The sequence below is a fragment of the Phyllobates terribilis genome, unplaced genomic scaffold (genome assembly GCF_046119375.1).
Source record: "Phyllobates terribilis strain yellow unplaced genomic scaffold, ASM4611937v1 Scaffold_11__3_contigs__length_659146591, whole genome shotgun sequence".
NCBI classification, from domain to species: Eukaryota; Metazoa; Chordata; class Amphibia; order Anura; family Dendrobatidae; genus Phyllobates; species Phyllobates terribilis.
Genome location: NW_027362771.1, coordinates 390407823 through 390433094, shown reverse-complemented (window position 1 = coordinate 390433094; position 25272 = coordinate 390407823). Strand labels below are relative to the sequence as shown.

Below are 25272 nucleotides of genomic sequence, written 5' to 3'. Positions count from 1 at the left end.
TCTACTGTGGCTGTTCTTTGATCAGTTATCAAGAAGTAAGTGGCCATTATGTATCATAGCGGCCCTGTGTCGCCCACCCTTGTAGAAAATGGTCTTGTTATACAAAATCTTGTTATGCAAAGCTATTAGCTAAATAAAAGACTTCTAAAACTCCGAGGAGGACATACTCATATGTAAGGCCAAGCTGCTGGGTCTTTGAAATAAATGACTATATCTTACTTTATAAAAGTTATGAAGACAAAAATCTTTCACTTTACATCTATGTTTAGGTCAGCACTGGATATTATAATGATGGTAGTCATTATTATCCTGTGGTGACGCTGTCTTTGAGGTACAGTTATTAGGAGGCTTTCTCAACATTTCTCATTATAGCCAACTATGTAATATTAATAAAATGTCCTCCTTTCACCAATCTCATTATTTTTTAACCTCAACAGAAATCTCATGTTTTCAAGAAGACATTGCAAGCTCTTATTTATCCAATATCATCCACGACTCCACACAATTTTGAAGTATGGACTGCAACAACACCAACGTACTGCTATGAGTGCGAGGGGCTACTTTGGGGAATAGCGAGACAGGGCATGAGGTGTACGGAGTGTGGTGTCAAGTGTCATGAAAAATGTCAAGATCTTCTAAACGCTGACTGCTTGCAAAGTAAGTCCTTCATTTCTGTGTCTAACATCAGTATAGATTTTGTTTTAAGCTAATACATTATTTCCAGTTTCATGGTGGCAGGTACTGTGTGACAGCAACTAGGCTGAGACGTCCTGTTGTGTGGACTATCCTACAGATGTCAGATTACCAAGAATCTGCTGCTGTGATGAGGCTATGTGCCCACGATGCAGAAATGCTCAGGATTTTTTCCTGAGCGTTTCTGCATCTCCGTGGCAGAAAAAACGCATGTGGATTGTACATGCGGATTGTACATGTTGATTGTACATGAGGATTGTACATGCGGATTGTACATGCGGATTGTACATGCGTTATTCCTGCCAGGGACATGCGGATGTGAAGCGTTCTTCACATGCATTTCCGCATGCGGGTTATCAAGCGCTTTCCAAGACATTTTAGCATCACTTGGAAAGTGCTTGACAACTTGGTCACACTATATAAATCCATGCAAACGGCATGGATTTATATAGTGTGACCCGAGAGAATGGTTAAAAATAAAAAAATAAAGCTATACTTACCTTCTGATGGCCCCCGAGTCTTGCTGCGCTCCTGTGCTGGCTGCCGGCAGATCGCGGTACGCTGGACTGAAAGACCTGCCGTCACATGACTGTGACGTCAGCGCAGGTCCTACAGATCTGCCCGCGATCTGCCCGCAAGCACAGAGAAGGAGTCCGTGGGCCTTCGGAAGGTGAATATAATCTGTATTTTTTATTTTATTCTTTTTTTACAGCTTTTAATGGTACCTGGGTGTGGAGGAGAGTCTCCTGTCCTCCACACCCGGGTACCATCCGCACATTAGGACGCGCCAATTACGCAAGTACAGATGCAGTCTTGCGGAATTGGCGCGTTCTAATGCAAGTCAATAGCGGTGAAAACGCAGCGCTTCCGCAAAATTAATGGACATGCTGCGGATTTTTGAGCGCAGCATAAACGCTACGGAAAAATCCGCAGCATGGGCATTGAAAGTGCGGAATTGCATTGGAGACCATGGGGGAAGGTTTACCAAGCGTTTATCATGCGTTTACGCTGCAGAAATTCCTCAGCATAAACGCTTGAAAAACGCATCGTGGGCACACAGCCTAAGCATGGCAGTGTTTTACCCATCATTGTTGACCTCTCAGTGATGCATGGCCTATTGTACTGCGGGAAATGTCTCGTTAGAACGAGAAGAACGAATGGAGATGCACTTTAAGCAAATTCATCCATGAGTACAGTATCCCAGATCTCAGATTATTTTGTAATTATATTTGCTTTGAGATGGAAATCTGAATATAAAGATATCTTTAGGAAAGAGATTCTCTTTGAGACTATGGTCACATGAGTGTAGATTGTCTCATGTGATCAATTATGTTAATACACTCCGAGCAAACTCTGATAAGAGTGTGATCCTAGTGTCAGCTTAGTGTGATCCCATTCTCTCGGATGAGAGAATCAGAGCACATTGTCAGAGGGAGATGGAGAACAACATTTCTCCATCTTCTCCATTCTACCTGTCCACGGAAATCAGACTGCACTTGGATGTCATCCGAGTTCCGCCTGATGATTTCCACGCACCCATAGACTTGAGTAGATATGTGCCATCTGATCCAAGCTACAAATTGGAGCATGCTGCAATTTTTTCTTATGCTAAATCGGTATCAGCAAAAAAAACGCTGATCAGCACTGCCCCATAGTATAACATTGGACCGAGTGCTAACCGATAAAAGATCAGATAACACTCGTCCGATGTATACGCTCGTGTGAGCGAGACCTAATTAAAAGACTGTGCCTATGGCCATACTATGGCTCATCGTTGTATTCATACCATGTTCCAACGCATGACTTCATAGAGCTGCATGCGGAGTGCCCAGGGGTCTATAATATGTGACTTTACTGTGTGCATGAGTCCTTACACTGGTTATAATTAGCATTCAGAAAATTGGCATCTTTTAATAATGTTTCTTTACTACCATACTGTTTTCATATATTTTCCAATTTGTTGTGACTCCATGCGGTGTAGAAATATGTCTTATGCTACCTGGAAACTGTCCACCAGCGAACTGTCTGCTGCTGACAAATCAGTTTTGTTCTGACTTGTGTGAATAGGCTTCGCAGCCAAGCTCATTAGCACATAAATACCTAATGTTCATTAACAGATAAATATCTAACTAGTCTGAATATCTAAAACTACATTCACACTTGTACAACATGATGCTCACAGACTACTGAATACAAGACATAAAACAATAATTGATATGTCAATCTGATCATCCTCCTTATTTCCGTGTAGCAGCAGGAGATTGTTACTGCTAACATATTCCACGATGCTATCCAGAGACTTTTACGCACATCATTACCTATCCTCTATGAGGATCACAATTTCACCACATATTGGTATTAATTTGTATAGCATTGCAGAAATGCAGAATGTGACAATTGCCAAATTATACAGAGATAGACAGTGACGATGTCAATTTAAGACTCATTAAATGAGATGACAACTCTCGGGCGTGTGGGAGGATAAAGCTTGTCTGGCCGATATAGTCAACAAAATCCCAATACACAAATCTCATAGTAGAAAAAAACGCTGCAAAAACTGCATGGGATTTATAGATTCTACTCTATAGAACTAATGGGAAGAAGCAATCAATTACAGGCAAGGGGCGGTGCGCAGGAGGAGCAATGGTGCAGCTCATACATACACCGGACTCCTGCTGCCGGCATCACTAGAGGCTGGATATGAATAAAATAGGAATCTGACACAGCGAAGACTCATGTCTTCAGATCCTTACCCTGACTGTGAACTCATGAAAAAGGAGCACTTTGCCAGCAGGGCTAATATAGAAACTTATCAACAATTAATAGAATCATAGAATCATAGAATGGTAGAGTTGGAATGGACCTCCTGGGTCATCTGGTCCAACCCCCTGCTCAAAGCAGGATTCACTAGATCATCTCAGACAGATGTCTGTCCAGCCTCTGTATGAAGACGTCCATTGAAGGGGAACTCACCACCTCTCGTGGCAGCCTGTTCCACTCATTGATCACCCTCACTGACAAAAAGTTTTTTCTAATATCTAATCTGTGTCTCCTCCCTTACTCTTGTCTCACGGTGAAATCAGCTTGAAAGTTTATTTAAAAGTGAGTTTATAGTAATAAAGGAGTTTGAAGAAAAAAATAAATTGATATATAGTATGTGGCCATGGAGAGCCCTAGCAAAATGACAGCAGATAAAGATTTCAAAACCCAGGCGTGGGTTCGTAAAGGGAATCTGTCATTTCATTCAATCCCTCCCAACCCCAAACCAATTACAAGACTGTAGAATATAAAAATATAAGTACTTCTGTAGCTTTATTAAAGAAAACCACTGTTATATAGCTTAGAAATTCACTTTAGAAGTCAAATGCAAATAAGACTGCCAGTGCTCTGGGTGGGTCAGAGCACTTCCACTGACGTGGCTTCCAGCTACATTGTCAGCCTAACTCCACCCTCCACTAGGTAATTGACATGCTGCAGCAGCTGACTAACCTTCAATCTCCCAGTTGAAGACTGGGTTAAGACATGTTCAGATTACAGTATTATACGTACGTGTGCTGTCCTTGTATGTCGTGGAGCGCAGCATGGAGAGCACATGGACCCATTATAGCCAATGTGCCAGAGCACATGGCTCATTTTCCATATGGACCAATGGTCTGTTTGCAAAAAAAAAGTCACAGCACTTACTATTCTGGTTCGATTTACAGACCAGACAAATGCATGTAAATAGCAGGTAGCTGTATGGATGAGTACATGGAGTCAGTCACATCTGCTATTTGCAGAAGTGACTGGTCCGAGTTTTAGTATGTATGTTTGCTTTCCTAAGAGAGGAATCAGATGGCCGTATAACTCGGACAAGGATCGCAATGCAATGCTTGGACTGGCTAGACCCGAGCGTGACAGTTGCATAAAAATACATGCTGTCTTGCTCGGCCAGTCCGAGCATTGCGTTGTGATCCACGTCTGAGTTAATCGGCCGTCTGACTCTTCTCTTAGTCTGAGAATGGTAGACAGAAGTGGTCCGTCTTGCCCAGACAACTTCCAGCATAACACTTCTAAAGTTGATTTCTCAGCAATACAGCAGTGCTTGGGTTTAACAAAGGTACAGAACTACTTATATTATCATAGCCTACACAGTCGTGGCTTGGGGGAGGTGGGGGATTGAGTTAACTAACAGTCTTTTTCAGCCAAATTCCTGTTGTTTGTCGTTAGGGAGTCTCCTTACAAATCAAGGACTACAATTAACATGTCAACTAGTTAGGGATTGTGCTGCCTAGAATAGCATGTCTGACTTTCACTAGCTTCTTCTTTATTTAGGAGAAAACCAAAGAACACTATATCAGAGATTGCGTTCTTTAATAACCAGTAATGTGAAGATATATGTTATTAAGTCAGAGGGAATTACACGTAGTATACATATATACCATCAGAAGGATATAGTATTGCCATTTGATTATCAGCAAAAACAATGATTATTTAGTGGCCAGTCATGAACAGCTGTTTTAGCTATATAATGAATTTGGTCATACAGATATAGAGAGTAGTGGCCACTGAGTGGCTTGTATATCTCTTTAGCTTGCCTCACGCTTTAGATAGTTGTCAGAAAATATCCGTTCCCACGGACCACCCCATACACATGCCTGATTGGTTGCACCTGCTTTTGTAATGGTTTAGGAAGGGGGAGGTAAACTGCTGTCAGACACAGTAGCAGTTTTTTTTCTTATGACTAAAGGATTAGACATATTGAAAATCAACTTTCACCATCTTTCTCTCCCGATATCTGAGCATGGTTAAACTGATAAAAAATGACTATTCATGAGAATCCATTTTCACTAGGATACCCAGATGACATTAAAGGGAATATGTAACCAGGTTTTTGCTAGTTAATCTGAGAGAAGCATAATATCGGGGCAGAGACCCGGATTCCATTGATGTATCACTTACTGGGCTGTTTAGAGTAGTTTTAATAAAATCATTGTTTTCCAGCAGCAGATTATCATTAGATGTCTTGCAATCCTGCTGCCAGGTAGTTTTAGATATTACATCTGCTGCAGATATGGCAGCTCTCTGAATGCTGAGCTCTATAGAACCCTGCCCACACCACTGATTAACAGCATTCTGTGTACACTGTACATGGGAAGAAAACCTCTAATCAGTGGTGGGGGCGGGGTTATAGAGAGCTCAGCATTCAGAGAACTGCCATATATGCAGCAGATAAAACAGTGAGTTTATCAAAATGACAGCAAGCAGCTCAGTAAGTGACACATAACTGGAATCAGGGTCTCTGCCCTTATATTATGCTGCTCTCAGATAGTGTAGCAAAAACCTTGTGACAGAGTCTCTTTAAGGAGTGAAAATAATTAAGATAAACTGGCAACCATAGTGGACCAAATATTTACTATATAATAATAAAATGATTGGGCTGAAACATTGAAAACTCAATCTGTGTACTCTCTTTGACCTCTTTGTTTAATGTGACATTTTACTTGAAGGTTATAAATGATTCAATGTGACTACAGTCCAATAACAGTGGACACGTTGTATGGGGCAAATACTTTTTCTAGCACTGTATAACAATAATGTACTGTAATTTCCCCAGACTGAATTAAAAACTATTACTCGGTAATTTCTAAGGGATCATTATATGTGTAATGGGGGACTAAGCAAAATTAGTAATATCGTACAGTGCTAAATCACAGGGATTGGCAAACGTTGCAATTTCCAACAAAATTCTAATGACCTTTTGAAAGCCTGTATTAGGAGAATTATTGGCTGGATTATTGCCTGAATAATTGGTCTCCAAATAATATGTTAGTGTTGTAAAATTGGCTCTATATCCTAAGTATGTGTCTATTGCAAGAGAGTTGCAAGGGACTAATTAGTTGGTTGTATGTGCTGTAATTGAGGGAGATTGCAATGATTGCTTTATCATTAATTGCATAAACATATGTCATGCGCCATAATCCATTCCTTGACTGATGGTAATTGCTTAAAAGTGACGTTCTACTTGCCTGAGTTTCCATTAAGGAGACCAAAGATGCATTTCCCTGGTATCAGTCAGAGTATGTACAAATACACATTTAGTGCATTAATAAAGCATTGAGAGACACCATTATATTGAATTATCGCCTTCCTCTCCACTTTATCTTACGACACATATAACTTCATTGTGCCCAGTAATGTTGTTATGACATAGGTAAAGCCATAAAATCGTTATTGGATTACAGCATAGATTTTGAACACTCACTTGGTTGTAGAAAATAGTAAAGTCTATTTTAAAAATAATTTGGACGTCATTTGGAAGTAATTGGGGCACATCATAAACCTCTTTGCATCTACAGTTCATATCATGAAGTCCTGTTTGTCAATGCCGCTAGAATGTGTATAGATAGAGTTGTAATGATCATGGTCACCGAGGATGCAACCACAACTGGGCCCGGATGAAAAGATGGCCCAACCAGGTCCCCAGGCTGGCTCTGCTCTCAAATGTATATGCGTATATACATAGACAGATGAAACCTATGGCAGAGTAGATTCCTGCCCCGCAACTTACTCTGGTAAGTGAAAAGCTGGTTTAAGCTTGTGACCGACCAGAGGTAAGATGTGCATGGCAGACGTCAGGGAGTGTGAGGACATCACTTCACTACGCCGGCTGCTCTGGACCACGAACAGCAGGAAGAAGTAGAGCCCGTCTCGTGGACTCACTCAAATTATTACTTTTTTTAAGAGGCACAAAGGGGGCATATTTATCATCTGAAGGCACAGAGGGAACATTATTAATATATAGAACCACATAGGAGGCATTATTAATATTTGAAAGCATATAAGAGAGCATTGTTAATATATTGATGCATAAAGTGCACATCATTAACACATGGAGACACAATGAAGTCTAGAGGCACAAAGTGGGTATTTTTTACATTGTATAGTGGTATACAGTTGTGCTCAACAGTTTGCATACTCCAGCAGAATTTTTGCTTTCTTGGCCTTGTTTCAGAGAATATGAATGATAACAAAAAAAATCTTTTTTCTCCGCTCATGGTTATTGGTTGGGTGAAGCCATTTATTGTCAAACTACTGTGTTTTGTCTTTTTAAATCTTAATGACAATCAAAAACATCCAAATGACCCTGATCAAAAGTTCACCCTGGTGATTTTGGCCTGATAATATGCACAGAATTTGACACAAATGGGTTTGAATGGCTACTAAGGGTAACATCCTCACCTGTGACCTGTTTGCTTGTAATCAGTGTTTGTGCATAAAAGCTAAGTGAGCTTCTGGGATCCAGACAGACGCTTGCATCTTTCATCCAGCCACTGACGTTTCTGGATTGTGAGTCATGGGAAAAGCAAAAGAATTGTCAATGGATCTACAGGAAAAAGGTAGTTGAACTGTATAACACAGGAAAGGGATTCAAAAAGATATCCAAGGAATTGATAATGCCAGTCAGCAGTGTTCAAAATGTGATTAACAAATGGAAAATCAGGTGCTATGTAAAAACCAAACCATGGTCAGGTAGATCAGCAAAGAAAAACCCACAAATAACATCACTGAAATTCATGACTCTCTGAAAACTAGCGGTGTGGCTGTTTCAAGATGCACAATAAGGAGGCACTTGAAGAAAAATGTCTGCATGGTCGACTTGCCAGAAGAAAGCCATTACTGCGCAAATGCCACAAAGTATCTCGCCTACAATATGCCAAACAGCACAGAGACAAGCCTCAAAACTTCTGGAACAAGGTAATTTGGAGTGATGAGACCAAAATTAAATTTTTTGGCCACAACCATAAACGTTACATTTGGAAAGAGGTCAACAAGGCCTATGACGAAAGGAACACCATTCCTACTGTAAAGCATGGAGGTGGATTGCTGATGTTTTGGGGATGTGTGAGCTACAAAGGCACAGGAAACTTGTTAAAAGTTGAAGAAAAGATGAATGCAGCACATTATCAGCCAATACTGGAGGCAAATTTGCACTGATCAGCCCGGAAGCTGCGCATGGGACGTACTTGGATGTTCCAACATGACAACGATCCAAAACACAAGGCCAAGTCGACCTGTCATTGGCTAGAGCAGAACAAAGTAAAGGTTCTGGAGTGGTCATCTCAGTCTCCTGACCTCAATATCATTGAGCCACTCTGGGGAGATCTCAAGCGCGCAGTTCATGCTAGACAGCCCAGGAATTTACAGGTACTGGAGGCTTCTTGCCAAGAAGAATGAGCAGCTTTACCATCTGAGATAATAAAGAACCTCATCCACAACTACCACAAAAGACTTCAAGCTGTCATTGATGTTACAGGGGGCAATACACAGTATTAAGAACTGGGGTATGTGTCACAAAAAGTGTTAAAGAGCTAGGCTTAAAACAGATGTTTGCAGTCACGCTATGCGAGCGCAGAATGCTGAATCGTGACATTGTATGGTGAGCACACTGTCATGATTCCCTGATATTCCTGGTAAGAGTGGGTTTCATGTATGAGAATTGCCCACTAGACTCATCTGGCTTCTGTCAGTTCTCTTCTGTTGAGAGAAGCCAAACTCATCTACTCGGCGCATAACCGCAAGTATGCAAATTGCATGCATATGGTCACGTGACCACCCGCTCGCACCAGAAATACTGAGGAATCGTGATAACATGTGCACTGAACTCTTTCATGATTTTGCAGACTGCCATCATAAAGTGACTGCGAACTTTAGCCCAGATGAACCTTTTAACAGCATTACTCAAAGTATATGTGCATATTTAGCATTACAGCACAAATCTAGTAAGAAAGCTCTTGCGCTTTTCCTCTTGGCATTAAGGTCAGGATATTAGGAAGATAGTAGCTGTGCTTTCCAACATTACTGCCCCTGTTGTGACCATTATGTTGGAATATCGGTAATTGTATGTGCTTCTGTGCTCACCCACTGTTAAAATATATTCCTACAGCTTACATTCACCATAAGTGGAGCATACACATGCATAAACATTTCGCTATAGAACTTCATTATCTGTATATACAGCGTTTCATGTTACACAATTGTAGTTCCAGCGTCAGCTCACTGCAAGAAACTAAATGAGCAGAGTTATTATTGTGAGCACACCTCAACTTTGGCTATTTTGGGCCAAATTGTTGTGTGGAGGAGCATGGCTTACCTGAAGGGGCCATGATATAAGATGAGTCAACATTTTGGCTCATAAATTGGTCTAGAAATCAGCCAGCCAGTAGCTGGTGTAAAGTTGGACAGAAATGTCTACTGATGTGCCAAATTTATCATCCAGCATTATTAACTAGAAATAGCCATATGAATATTCAGTGATATTACAAAGAGGACTGATGTTGTAACTATCTTCTGTGTTATCAAGATGAGGCTGCCAGTCACCATTAAGAAACATTATTGAATAGATGTTACGATGTTCAGTCGAATCGCCTGCTCAAGTTATAAAATAAGAGAAATCAATGATTGACTCATAAAGAAAACAAATGTTCAGTTTAACTTAAAAAATAGCAATGTAAATCTATTCTCTACTCCGGCAGCTTGGTTCTTCTCACTGAGGCAGATTTATCAGGTACTTGTACTGCGATAAGTTCTGGTGCTATGTAAAGCTGTCACCAATCTGAGAGTTGTATACAACATATTTAATAAAATGCCACACAGCCGACGATAAATGGCTTGAGCCTGGTATGAGACAAACACCAGCTCTGCCTCAGACATTAATAAATAAGTAACGGCTTTGACTTGCAGATGATGCCAAAAGCTACTTCTCGCGATTCCAAAATGTCTTAAGTACGATAAATTCATGTACCCTTCTGCCCTACTGGGAAATTCTCAGCTAAAAGAGGAGATTCTCGGCTCAGGACTGTTATCTCTAAATAATGTCTTTTTCGCTCTGAAAAATCTGTTTTATCTGACTATAAGGCAGACAACCCATAAATATCTCTAATGTGTAATGCTACATTTCACCTGTGGTGGCACTGATCACTTCTTGCAAGGTTTCCCTACAGATTACAGCTGATTGCGATAAGTCAAAGCTGAGATATGTCTTGTGATCATCTTGTCTGGGAACTATTTTAATCAGAAGTTATTCTTCCAAGTGAGAATCCCTTTAAACGGTGTTCCCACTTTTCAGCAGTTTTATGCAAAAGATACTAAAGAGGCATAAAAACAGCCCGTATAAATACAGAAAACCATAGATATCCTAAACTTCTGGAAAACAGTCCTCATTTTTGAGAAAAAAAAAAAAAGAAAGTACTGTACGTTTCTCAGCAGCTTCTTACGTCAGTGTTGCACATGAAAGGGGTTGTCCAAGCAAGGCTTAACAATTGATGATGTATGCTATCCCATACCTATCAATATAAAATTGTGGGGTCCTATATTCGGCACCCCCCTGATCAGCTAAGAAGTGTTCCAGCAGTGGCTAGATATAAGCGATGTAGGGGGCTTAGTGACCATTGCCTATGGATAGGTAATCAATTATTAGGTGATAGATAACCCCATTTTATACAACTGCCTCTTTCTTTTTCTTTATGATTGTATATGTACTACACCTGACTGTGGAAAAGAGGTGAACTATTAGTTTCCTTTGACTTCAAAATGTATAAATTATCGTCTCAAACTGGTGACTATAAGCAGTCCGAATAGTATAATTTAAAGCGCTTTTCCTATTGAAAATTTGTATGACCTATCTACAGAATAGGGAATAGTTGTTTGATTAATGAGACTCCCACTAATCACTAGAATCAGGGTTGGTTTCCTTGTACTCCTTAAGTGGGTTCTCTGGGAATGGAAAAAAAAAAAAAAAACTAAAAGAATTGTCGTTAAAAATAAATTGTTGAAGACAATCACAATCGTTTTGTCTACACTGTGTGCCGAATTATTAGGCAAATGAGTATTTTGATCACATGATACTTTTTATACATGTTGTCCTACTCCAAGCTGCATAGGCTTGAGAGCCAACTACCAATTAAGTAAATCTGGTGATGTGCATCTCTGTAATGAGGAGGAGTGTTGACTAATGACATCAACATCCTATATAAGGTGTGCTTAATTATTAGGCAACTTACTTTCCTTTGGCAAAATGGGTCAGAAGAGAGATTTGACGGGCTCTGAAAAGTCCAAAATTGTGAGATGTCTTGCAGAGGGATGCAGCAGTCTTGAAATTTCCAAACTTTTGAAGCGTGATCACCGAACAATCAAGCGTTTAATGGCAAATAGCCAACAGGGTCGCAAGAAGCGTGTTGGCCAAAAAAGGTGCAAAATAACTGCCCGTGAATTGAGGAAAATCAAGCGTGAAGCTGCCAAGATGCCATTCGCCACCAGTTTTGCCATATGTCAGAGCTGCAACGTTACTGGAGTATCAAAAAGCACAAGGTGTGCAATACTCAGGGACATGGCCTAGGTAAAGAAGGCTGAAAAACGACCACCTTTGAACAAGAAACATAAGATAAAACGTCAAGAATGGGCCAAGAAATATCTTAAGACTGAATTTTCAAAGGTTTTATAGACTGATAAAATGAGAGTGACTCTTGATGGGCCAGATGGATGGGCCAGAGGCTGGATCTGTTAAGGGCAGAGAGCTCCACTCCGACTCAGACACCAGCAAGGTGGAGGTGGGGTACTGGTATGGGCGGGTATCATCAAAGATGAACTTGTGGGACCTTTTCAGGTTGAGGATGGAGTGAAGCTCAACTCCCAGACCTACTGCCAGTTTCTGGAAGACAACTTCTTCAAGCAGTGGTACAGGAAGAAGTCGGTATCGTTCAAGAAAAACATGATTTTCATGCAGGACAATGCTCCATCACATGCATCCAACTACTCCACAGCGTGGCTGGCCAGTAAAGGTCTAAAAGAAGAAAAAATAATGACATGGCCCCCTTGTTCACCTGATCTGAACCCCATAGAGAACCTGTGGTCCATTATAAAATGTGAGTTCTACAGGGAGGGAAAACAGTACACCTCTCGGAACAATGTCTGGGAGGCTGTGGTGGCTGCTGCACGCAATGTTGATCGAAAACAGATCAAGCAACTGAGAGAATCTATGGATGGAAGGCTGTTGAGTGTCATCATAAAGAAAGGTGGCTATATTGATCACTAATTTTTATTTATTTATTTTTTTACATGTCAGAAATGTTTATTTCTAAATTTTGTGCATTGATATTGGTTTACCTGGTGAAAATAAGCAAGTGAGATGGGATTATATTTGGTTTTTATTAAGTTGCCTAATAATTCGGCACAGTAATAGTTACCTGCACAAACAGATATCCTCCTAAGATAGCCAAATCTAAAAAAAAAAAACACTCCAACTTCCAAAAATATTAAGCTTGGATATTTATGAGTCTTTTGGGTTGATTGAGAACATAGTTGTTGATCAATAATAAAAATAATCCTCTAAAATGCAACTTACCTGATAATTCTGCACACAGTGTATACTGGAGACACCAGTGGTGGTGAGGTAAGAAGAGGCCGCTCACATTGCTGTTTGCCCTGTGTTTCTGATCAAGTACAGGAGATAACATGAGTGCTGAGGTAAGAAGAGGCTGTTTACACTGCTGTCCACCCTAGAGATAAAAAAGGTGCTGAGTTAAGAAGAGGACCCTTACATTGCTGTTCATCATGACTTTCTGATCTAGCACTGTAAATGCCAGGAGTGCTGAGGTACGAAAAGTCTGCTCAAACTGCTATTCACCGTGTGTTTCTGAATGATAGTGTATGGTATAGGTATCTTCAGGTAACATCAGCAAACCTTCCTACTGCACATGCATCAGGCACCTGTCTAACATAATACACATGTCTGTCAGTGTAACAAGATGACAGCCATTTTAATTCTATAATGATTACTTCTATAGACGAAAGAATTGTGATTTGCTAATTAAAAGTATTAAGAAATTTAAGGAAAAGCCCTTTAAGCCTCTTTTAAACTCTCCCTCACTGCTGTTAGGTGGCTGTGGAGGAAAGAAAGACTTTGGGTCCCTGCTCTAGTAACCGGTGGGGCACAAGTGATCTAGTATTTAAAAGAGAAAATATTAAAAAGACATATATGACTTGCATCACTTAAGGAGGACCTTTCACCATTTTTTTTCATTTTAAACTGGACGTAATAGGATGTAATAGTGAAATAGTGGAATATTTTTTTCATTTTAATTTAATCTCTCCATTGCAGAGATATTATTATTATTTATTATTATAGCGCCATTTATTCCATGGCGCTTTACATGTGAAAAAGGGGTATACATGCATGAACAATTACAATGATCTTTAACAAAACGTGACGGCGACTGGTACAGGAGGAGCAAGGATCCTGCATGCGAGGGCCACAGTCTACAACGGATGGGTGAGGATATATTGGGTGAGGGTAGAGCTTGTCGTGCAGCGGTATGGTGGAGCGAGGGTTACTGCAGGTTGTAGGCTTGTCGGAAGAGGTGAGTCTTCAGGTTCTTTTTGAAGGTTTCCATGGTAGGTGAGAGTCTGATATGCTGGGGTAGAGAGTTCCAGAGTAGGGGGATGCACAGGAGAAACCTTGTATGCGATTGTGGGAAGAGGAGAAAAGTGGGGAGTAGAGCAAGAGATCTTGTGAGATTCGGAAGTTGCGTGCAGGTATGTACCAGGAGACTAGGTCACAGATATAAGGAGGGGACAGGTTGTGGATGGCTTTGTATGCCATGGTTAGGGATTTGAACTGGAGTCTTTGGGCAATGGGGAGCCAGTGAAGGGATTGACAGAGAGGAGAGGCCGGGGAATAGCGTGGGGACAGGTGGATTAGTCGGGCAGCAGAGTTTAGGATAGATTGGAGGGGTGCGAGATTGTTAGAGGGGAGGCCACAGAGCAGGAGGTTGCAGTAGTCGAGGCAGGAGATGATGAGGGCGTGCACTATTGTTTTTGTAGATTCATGGTTGAGGAATGTGCGGATCTGGGAGATATTTTTGAGTTGGAGTCAGCAGGAAGTAGAAACGGCTTAGATATGTGGTTTGAAGGAGAGATCAGAGTCCAGGGTTACTCTGAGGCAGCGAGCTTGCGGGAATGGGGAGAGTGAACAGCCATTGACGTTGATAGATAGGTCAGGTGGGGGGGTGAATGAGATGGTGGAAAGATGATGAGCTCTGTTTTATCCATGTTAAGTTCTAGAAATCTGTCATATTAGCAATCAAATTATTCCCTAATAAGTTTATTTTTATCATGTCCAAGTGGGTGTTATCAGTCCATTTTCAATGGGGGCGTGTACTTCTTTTCCCTGTATGATGTTGCCCAATCATAAACAGACATCAAAACTCAGAGGGAAAGAAGAACATCCCATCACCATAGCTTAGAGCTGGTTTCAGTGTGTGAAACGTATAATGTCAGACAGCTCTGATCTCCTGCTATAATCTCCTGTGTCTATCAGTGTGAACTTTTCGCAACAGAAAGGCGAACTTAAAAAAAAAGTTTAATTCCACAGCCACTGTTACATCCTGTGTCCAGTTCAACATGAAAAATTTGATGAAAGGGCCTCTTTAAATATGAGCTGAATAAACCGTGCCATTCATCCAACATCTGTTATAACATATTTCTCCCATCTTGTGGGAAGGTCATACATAGTTTGGTTGGATAACCACTTCAACTCTGTCTACACAGGGAATTTAGATGTTTGTTTTTTTTAATCACAAATTAGTGGACCACTCTTAAAAGACTTAACAGATAATGTTTGGCCTAAAACAAAAGTGTGCATTCACACCGACAGGGTAATAAAAAAATATTCTGAAAAAAATCTTTTAACAGAATATAACTGGGATGTGTCATTAGTGCAGAAGGCTTTATGGGCCCATGTTGTGTGGCTCGTGGTGGCCTACCAGCTTGGAGCGTTAGCCAAATGTGACTCTCGAGGTAAGAAATGTTGGACACTAATGCATTAGTGTATGAAAGTGTTAGACCATATTAACAAATATAAGCAAATATGCTGTAAAAATGACTTTATAGCCGAATTATGGAATGCAGTTGTTTGATAGAGGGTCTTTGTAAGAAAACAGTCTGTGAGAGTACAACAGAATACAGGCCAATGGCCATTATAAGGAGCAGTCTGCATTCTGCTGCTGGACCCACAACATAAGTTTTGACGGCTGGAACTTCATCCCAATGGATAATTATTATTGAAACCCCCTTGTTTAAAAAAAGACTGTTCCAAGCAATAACATTATTGTATATTGGGGAAATGCTATTTATTGTCCTTAATCTGAGATTAATAGAAGCTAAACGCCACATTATTATGAACCATTAAATATTCATTAAGAAAGGAATATTCAAAACAAAACATGTTTCCATTGCTGTCATAAGGCAGAAAAGCCTTAAAAGCTGTGAAGAAAAAATATATTTTATAAAAAATTGCAGTCATTTAAATGGAAAGTGCAGGTTTCATACTAGGGTTCAATTTGTACCAAATATCTGATGTTTTAACCAGTATGAACAAATACAATTGAAATCTCTAAGTCCAAATAAACTTATCAGAAGAGTAATATTTTAGCTACTGTAAAAGGAAAAGTATAAAAAGTTTCATCCATATTTAACCTTCAATTTCTGCAATTGTGCAGTATGCCTGTGCCATGCACGAACAGTGAATTTCTTCCTCTACTCTAAAGGCTAAGATATGAAGCCGCTATAATTCAAAACAGAATACATTGTGTGAGCTATGAAGATAAAACTGTGACAAAATGACGGTGACAAAAGTTCAGGAGGTGGAACACTGGTCTTGTAAAATAACAGTTTCCTAATATAGTCTTATTGTTGAAAATATCCCATTTACCAGAAAGCACATTTCAAATCTAAACCTGCTGGGTGACAAGAGATTTAAAGGTTATGTCCACCTTTGTAACCATTTTTATTGCATCTGTGCATTTACACAAGAAAATGTGTATATAACTTCTAATCACACCTTTTGTGTCTCCATTGTAGAAGACTACAAACAAACCCTGAGAAGTCTCATACTTTACCATCTGCTATTCAGGAAAGGAAGTATGACTGCAGGGTCAGACTTCACAGGAGTAGTTTGTAGCCGTTAACCATGGACATGCATAATTCTGCATAGGACCTCTGAACAGTAGGACAAATAAAGAAATTAATTTAGTCGTTGAGTATACATACCATTTCAAGTCCCTCTAGTCTCCAGCAAGGGTCCTCAGCTAAGAGCCATTGCTGTATGACAGCTTAACTTATGCCATTTGGTCAATAGTAAACAGCCTGGTCTAAAGTAGGGGTGGGCAATTAAATTTCCAGAGGGGCAATATGAGAGACCATGACAGTTTAGGAGGGCTGGACAAATTCACTGAAATAAATTCTGTTCAATATTAATATTAAAATATTGTTATAGTTATTTTGTATTCATTTTATGACTTATTTTTGAGCAAATCAAAACCATATCATGCACTGCTTTTTATAAACCTAATAAAAAAACAATAAATCATACTGCTCCTATTATTCAGCCCTTGTACCATGATCAACAGCACCCCCAACAGTATATTGGTCCCATAGCTCCACACACAGTATGCTCGACCCCACATCCCCCTAAACACAATATGATGCCCCCAACACAGGATAATGACACCCCACATAGGTATGATCACCCTCAGCTAACCAAAAAGTATTATCCCACACACAAAATGTTTACCCCCATGCAGTATGACCCCCCACAGCTCCCTATATATAGAATGATGACTCCCACAGTATGATCCCCCATGGCCACCCAACACAGTATCATGGCCACCACACAGTAAGATGGTCCTCACAACTCCTTATACACAGTATGATGGTCCTCACTGTCTTTCACACATTATGATCCCCTATAGACCTTGACACATTATGATCACCCCCACACAGTATGATGGCCCGCACAAAGTATAATTGCCCCCACAGTTTTCCACACAGTATGAATACCCTCACAGCCCCAACCAAAGTTTGATCCCACAGAGACCCCCAACACGGTATGATGGTGCTCGCAGCTCCCCACACAGTAGAGTGAGTCACACAGCCCCTCAAAAAGTATGATCACACATAGAATGATCACCCCCACGCAGTATGATAGTACAGCCCCAGAACAAGATATAACGGCCCTGATGCTCTCTCCACAGTGTGATCCCTTAAAGCCCCCAGTACAGTGATCACCCCACAGCCCCCACACTGTATTATGACCACTATAGCTCGTAAACACAGTTTGATGGGCCCCCAACACAGTAAGATCCCCAGCAGCCTACAATACACAATATGTTCAACCCCACAGTGCCACGCATTATGAAGGCACCCACAACAAACTATATAAAGTATCATGGCCCCTACAGTCCTATAAACATAGTATGATGATCCCCCACATAGTATGATGGCCCCCATAGTCTCCCCAACACAGTATGTTCATAAACTGCACCCCAAAACACATAATCTCCCTACAGCCCACAACACGCATCATGATCATCCCCATAGCACCGCACACAGTGTGATGGCTCCCATAGCTCACTACACTCCACACACAGTAGTATGGCCACCCCAACAACATATACATAGTATAATGATCGCCATGATCTCCCACACACAGTATGATGTTCCCTACTGTCCCCTAAATACTATTATCCTTCTCTGTCCCAATCATAGAATGATGACCCCCACAGACCCCCATAAAATATGATGGACCTCACAACCCCCAAACACAGTAAGATAGACCCGACAGCCCACCAACACAGTATGATGACCCCAACAGTGCCAAACACAGAATAATGACCCACATAGTATGATGCACCACAGTCCTCCATACAGTATGATGGACCTCACAACCCCCCAACACTGTATGATGGATCCCACAAACCCACAACACCGTATGATAACTTCCACAGCCACCAACACAAAATGGTGACCCCCACAGTTTGATCCCTCATGGCCCCTTAACACATTATGATGGTCCCACACATTCCCCCCATAAGTGTTTGAAAATAAAAATAAAAAATGAATCACCTCTACCATGTTCCCCAGGTGTGCTGCTGCATTTTTTGATCTGTGCTTACTTTCTTCATCAGGCACAATTTAATTCCATCATTGCAGCTAGTGTGCTGAAATGCTGAGTTGCACAGGCTGAATGGTGCATCCTGAGTATGCAGATGCTGGTTAAATTGGATTGTTGGACAGGGGTGGTAAAGAATGCCACAGTGTTGGGCCCGCGGGCCACTATTTCTGCCCCTATTGCTGTCCCGGACTGCTGACCACATATGAAAATTCAAGGGGCCAAGTATGACCCATAGGTCATAGTTTGTCAAGTCTGGTCTAAGGGGGCTGTAAATGTATTTGTGGAGCAATGGTAAAACATGTAAATTTCCAGGCTACTCTGTATATTCCCATTTACCAAAAGAACTGTTGAATTATGTAGGCAATTGCCAGTAATGTCTGAAAGCTGTCTAATGTTTGAAGTGTTTGAAGTCTTTAGAAAAATTGGAACCCAAAACTCAATAATAATTATTCACTCCAGGAACTGTGCTGAAACAGATTTTTTGACATTTCGTTCTCATTGACCTTCATCAGATGTATACTAAAATACAGATATACATTTAGAAATTATTATACCTTTGTAACAAAGTAAGCAAGAAAGAAAAATTATAATGCTGTTTAGCAGATATCCAAAAGATGAATACGGTTCATATGAATTCAATCTGGCTCTTTAAATTCATATCATGTTCTAAACTTATATTTTAGCTTATTAGATTAAAGCAAAAACAGAAGATCATAAGATTATAAATAGTGTTGAGTGAGCATTCTCGACACTGCTCGTTACTCGCCCGAGCATCTCACTACTCGGGATGTTCGGCGAGCACCGAGCATTTCCGGGTTACTCGGGCGGGAGCTCTGCTCTCCGCCCTGCATGTTTGGCGTTCTTTACAGAGCCAATGAACATGCAGGGATTGCCAGCCAGTCACTGTAATGCTGCATCCATGTTGTTTGTGGGCATTACAGTGATTGGCTGGCCGCACAGCGTCACCTCGAGTATTTAAAACCGGGCGTCGCCATCTTGGACACAGTCGCTCCGGATCAGACAGTGTAGGGAGAGTGCTGCTGAGTTAGGGAGAGATATATAGTGCGAACTAGGTAGTGTAGGGTCTCTAAAGCCTGCCAAATCAAACAAACAGTCCTTCTCAGGACTAATATCCATCCCAGATATCAGGCAGGCAGGCTGTATAGGAGATGCAGTGGTTATACCAGCAAACGCTGCATTACAGTCCTGTGTGCTCCTGTTGGTCAAATTGCTAGACTTATCCCCAGGTCTCAGGGGCCAGGAAAAATCCTTTTTTTTTTCATCTAAATCCTGTATTTATTTATTTTTTCCTCAGTCAGACTGTACAAATACGCATTTTATTAACCTTTTGTTATTCCCCCCCCCGCAAAAAAAAATTGAGTGTGACTGTGACTGTTCAGACACCAATATATCTGTTTAAAAGAGTCTGGTGTAGGCCAGAGAAATAGAACTGTGGTTTTGCAGTTCCACTGCTCAAATCTCTGTATTATCCTGCTTTTGGCATTTTTTGCCGTAAAAAAAACTGTAATAGTGTCTCCTTGACTGTTCAGACACCAATATATCTGTTTAAAAGAGTCTGGTGTAGGCCAGAGAAATACAGCTGTGGTTTTGCAGTTCCACGGGTCAAATCTTTGTATTATCCAGCTGTTTGCATTTTTTCCGTAAAAAAAAAACAGTAATAGTGTCTCCCTGACTGTTCAGAGACAAATATATCTGTTTAAAAGAGTCTGGTGTAGGCCAGAGAAATAGAACTGTGGTTTTGCAGTTCCACGGGTCAAATCTCTGTATTATCCTGCTTTTGGCATTTTTTGCCGTAAAAAAAAACTGTAATAGTGTCTCCCTGACTGTTCAGTCACAAATATATCTGTTTACAAGAGTCTGGTGTAGGCCAGAGAAATAGAACTGTGTTTTTACAGTTCCACGGGTCAAATCTCTGTATTATCCTGCTTTTGGCATTTTTTGCCGTAAAAAAACAACTGTATTAGTGTCTCCCTGACTGTTCAGACACCAATATATCTGTTTAAAAGAGTCTGGTGTAGGCCAGAGAAATAGAACTGTGGTTTTCCTCTTCCACGGTTCTAATCTCCTTTTTATTACCCTTTTTCCATTGATAGTGCGAGTGTAAGCTATTTTACTTAATTTACAATGGGCTAGGCACGTGGCAAGGGACGTGGAACTGGACGTTCTGGTGATGGTGCGTGTAGAGGACGGGGCCGTGGCCAAGGTGAAAATGTGCCACAACCAACAGCCACATCTTCTCGCTAGCACTTCTTGACCGAATTACTAGGGAAGCACACTACAACACCAGTATTGCCAACTGATCAGTGTGAGCAGGTTATTAATTGGATAGCAGACAATACTTCTAGTTACCTGGGCACCACCACCTCCGGTCTGTCTTCCACACGGTCAAGTTTTAGTAGCCGTGAGTCTCGACCGCATACTCCTCCTCACCCTGATGCTCCTTCCTCCCACCATGCTGAGTGTCGTCAGACAGCAACTGATCCCACACTTGGACACTCTGAAGAGCTGTTCACTGATCCATTTCCATATTTGTGCCACACGCCTGCTCCGCTTGAAGTGGTGGAAGAGGAGATCCCATGTAGCGATGCCCAAATATTTGAACAGCCACGGCCACAGGAAGTCGACGCTGGCAATTTGTCACAAGAGGTGGACGATGACGAGACACAATTGCCACGAAGTGAGGAGAAGGATCGTGGTGCGCAAATGGAAGAGGAGGAGGTGGTGGATGATCTAGTAACTGACCCAACATGGCAGGAGGACACTCAGAGCGAGGCCAGCAGCACACAGGGGGAGGGAGGCAGAGTACCCCAACAGGCAGGAAGAAGCAGTGTGGTGGCCGCACACAGAAGGCGGGCAAAAGTTCCCCGTAACACCAACACAAGGGATGTTGCCAGTACAACCGGTAGGTCTTCCAGAGTCTGGAATTTTTTTAAACATTTTGCTGATAACCTCAAAAAGGCCATTTTTACCACCTGCCATGCCAGCATCAGCAGGGGTGACAAAACTACCAGCCTGACCACCACCAGCATGATCAGGCACATGTCAGCAAAGCACCCGACTTTGTGGGGCGAACCCCAGGGTCCACGACCAGTGTCAGCGGGTGTCACCACTGCTTCTTCCGCTGTTGTGCATGTAAGAGAACCCCCTGTTGTGCGTGCAAGGCAATCCCCTGTCCATACTGCATGCAAAGATGCCCCCTCCTTTCAGTCTTCACTTGTTATGGCAGTTTCTCAAGAAACAGCATCAACGTCCACGTCCACTTCCCACCGCAGCGTTCAATTGTCCATATCCCAGAGCTTTGAATGAAAGCGCAAATTCGCAGCCAACAACCCACAGGCCACAGTCCTAAATTCGCACATTTCACGACTGCTTGCATTGAAAATGCTGCCTTTTAGGCTGGTGGAGACGGAATCCTTCCGCAACCTTATGGCGGTGGCCGTCCCTCGGTACTCGATCCCCAGTCGACACTATTTTGCCTGGTGTGCCATCCCCGCACTACACAAGCACGTGTCCCAAAACATCTGCCGTGCCCTCAACAACGCAGTTTCTGAGAGAGTCCACCTGACAATGGACACGTGGACAAGTGCTTGTGGCCAGGGATGGTACATCTCCCTGACGGCTCACTGGGTAAACATAGTGGAAGCCGGGACCCAGTTGGACCTTGGGACGGAACACATCCTCCCCACACCGAGGATTGCGGGCCCTATGTCAGTCAGAGTTGCCCACACAGTGTACAGCTCCTGCGCATCATCCTCCTCCTCCTCATGTTCAGCCTCCATCTCAGATATCACCACATCAGTTACAAGCTGGAAGCACTGCAGTACTGCCTCAGCCTAACGGCAACAGGCTGTGCTGAAACTCATAAGCTTAGGTGATAAACCTCACATTGCTTGTGAGTTGTGGACAGCTGTGAAAGAGCAGGTAGATCTGTGGCTGAGACCGCTGAACCTACATCCAGGCATGGTCGTGTGTGACAATGGCCGTAACCTGGTAGCGGCTCTGAGGCGAGGCGAGATCACACACATACCATGCCTTGCTCATGTGCTTAACCTTGTGGTTCAGCTTTTTCTTAAATCGTACCCTGAGTTGCCAGATCTGCTCATCAAAGTACGCCGCCTATCAGCTCATTTTCGCAAGTCGGCTACAGCTTCCGCCGCCCTTGCTGTGTTGCAGCAGCGTTTGCAGCTTCTGGCACACCGACTGGTGTGTGATGTCCCCACACGTTGGAACTCTACCCTCCACATGTTGCAAAGGATTTGTGAGCAGAAGAGAGCAGTTGTGGAGTACCAGCTGCAACAAGGCCGTCGATATTCAGGTCAGACTCCACCAATAAGACCTCAGGAGTGGACCTGGATGTCTGACATATGTACCATCCTGACAAACTTTGAGGAGTCCACCAAGATGGTGAGTGGCGATGATGCCATCATTAGCATCAGCATCCCACTTGTCTGTCTTTTGCAACACTCTCTGCAGAGAATTAAAGAGGAGGCATTGCAGCCAGAGTATGATGAGATGGATCAAGAAGCCGTAATGGGCGATTACACACAGCCCAGCCTCATCTTATCCCAACATGCATTGGGGTACAATGAGGGAGAGGAGGAGGAGGAAGAACAGGAGCTGGTATCATGCGCTGTAGACGGTAGTACCTGTACAACTGTCATACAGTCGGTTCTGCGTGGGTGGCCTGAGGACAGGGGGGAGGAGGAGGAGAGCATGGTCAGTCGTCATCTTGGTGAAGACACGGAAATCTTGCCCGTTACCAGTCTGGCACGCATGGCTGACTTTATGTTATGCTGCCTTAACCGTGTCCCTCGCGTTGTCAAAATGTTGGGTGACAGTCATTACTGGTTGGTGACACTTTTAGACCCCACTACAAGGAGAACTTTCACTCTCTTATTCCTGAGGTGGAGAGGTGTACAAAAATGTGGCAGTACCAGAAGGCCCTTGCTGCAGAACTGTTAAAAAAAATTCCCATCTGAACACGCTAGCGGCAGAGGTCACAGTTCATTGACCAACCAAGCCGTACAGGCGAGAGAGACTCCAATCCAGCAGAGGCAGGGGAACACTGTCAACATTCTGGGATAGTTTTCTGAGACTCGCCCAGCTTACAGGCCCTGAGGCGCAGTGTAGTCTCACAAGGAGTGGAAAGTTTCAAAAGATGGTGAGGGAGTACCTTGCCGACCGTACCAGCGTCGTACGTGATTCCTCTGTGCCTTTTAATTATTGGGTATCCAAGCTGGACACTTGGAATGGACTCGCTCTGTACACCTTGGAGGTCCTGGCCTGCCCTTCCGTTAGCGTGTTATCGGAGTGTGTTTTTAGTGCCGCTGGGGGTGTTATAACTGATAAGCGCACTTGCCTGTCAACTGACAATGCTGACAAGCTGACCCTTATCAAAATGAAAAAGGTCTGGATTGGGCCAGACTTCTCATCACCACCAAATGACAGCAGAGTAACATAAAGTCAAATCCACTGTGTTATTTCGGGAGGTGTATTCCCATGCACCGCTTTACACCCACACATGGGTATACACTTCCTCATTTTGGCTGCTTTTTGCTCTTCTCCTTATCCTCAGCATCAACCAACACTATACCACCAATGTGACCGTGGTCCATGTTACCAGCATTGCAAGTTCCTCCGTCCTAATTTTTGGCAGCTTTTGCTTGGAAGGCATAGGCAAAGACTATGGGAGACCCACTCCCCAATAATGGGAATAATGTTTTTAATATGCTGCACTGCATGGCTCTTGCAAGGGGCATTAAAATCGTTTTGTTAAGCTACTGCGACCTCCACCACTTTTCCAAGGGGCTTTAAAATCGTCTTGTTAAGCTACTGCGACCTCCACGTCTCTTCCAAGGGGCATAACAACCATCTTGTTAAGCTACTGCGACCACCACCACTTTTCCAAGGAGCATTAAAACTGTCTTGTTAAGCTACTGCGACCTCCACGATTCTTCCAAGGGGCATTAAAACTGTCTTGTTAAGCTACTGCGACCTCCACCACTTTTCCAAGGGGCATTAAAACCGTTTTGTTAAGCTACTGCGACCTTCAGCACTTTTCCACGGGGCATTGATATTGTCTTTTTATTCCTCTGCGACCTCCACGTCTCCTCCAAGGGGCACTAAAACCGTCTTGTTAAGATACTGCGACCTCCACGTCTCTTCCAAGGGGCATTAAAACCATCTTGTAAAGCTACTGCGACCTCCACCACTTTTCCAAGGGGCATTAAAACCATCTTGTTACGCTACTGCGACCTCCATGTCTCTTCCAAGGGGCATTAAAACCGTCTTAAGCTACTGTGACCTCCACCACTTTTCCAAGCGGCATTGATTTTGTCTTTTTATTCCACTGCGACCTCCACCATTCTTCCAAGGGGCATTAAAACCATCTTGTTAAGGTGCTGCGACCTCCACGTCTCTTCCAAGGGGCATTAAAACTGTCTTGTTAAGCTACTGCAACTTCCACATCTCTTCCAAGGGGCATTAAAACCATCTTGTTAAGCTACTGCGACCTCCACGTCTCTTCCAAGGGGCATTAAAACCATCTTGTTAAGCTACTGCGACCTCCA

At 42.4% G+C, this 25272-nt stretch overlaps 1 protein-coding gene across 1 annotated transcript in view; it reads left to right on the top strand.

Moving 5' to 3' along the window:
- UNC13C (unc-13 homolog C) overlaps nt 1–25272 on the top strand; it is an 861108-nt gene that overhangs the window by 217470 nt on the left and 618366 nt on the right. Inside the window, exon 9 of the mRNA XM_073653015.1 lies at nt 438–657. Coding sequence (XP_073509116.1) covers nt 438–657 — 220 coding nt within the window. The remainder of the gene's footprint in view (nt 1–437; nt 658–25272) is intronic.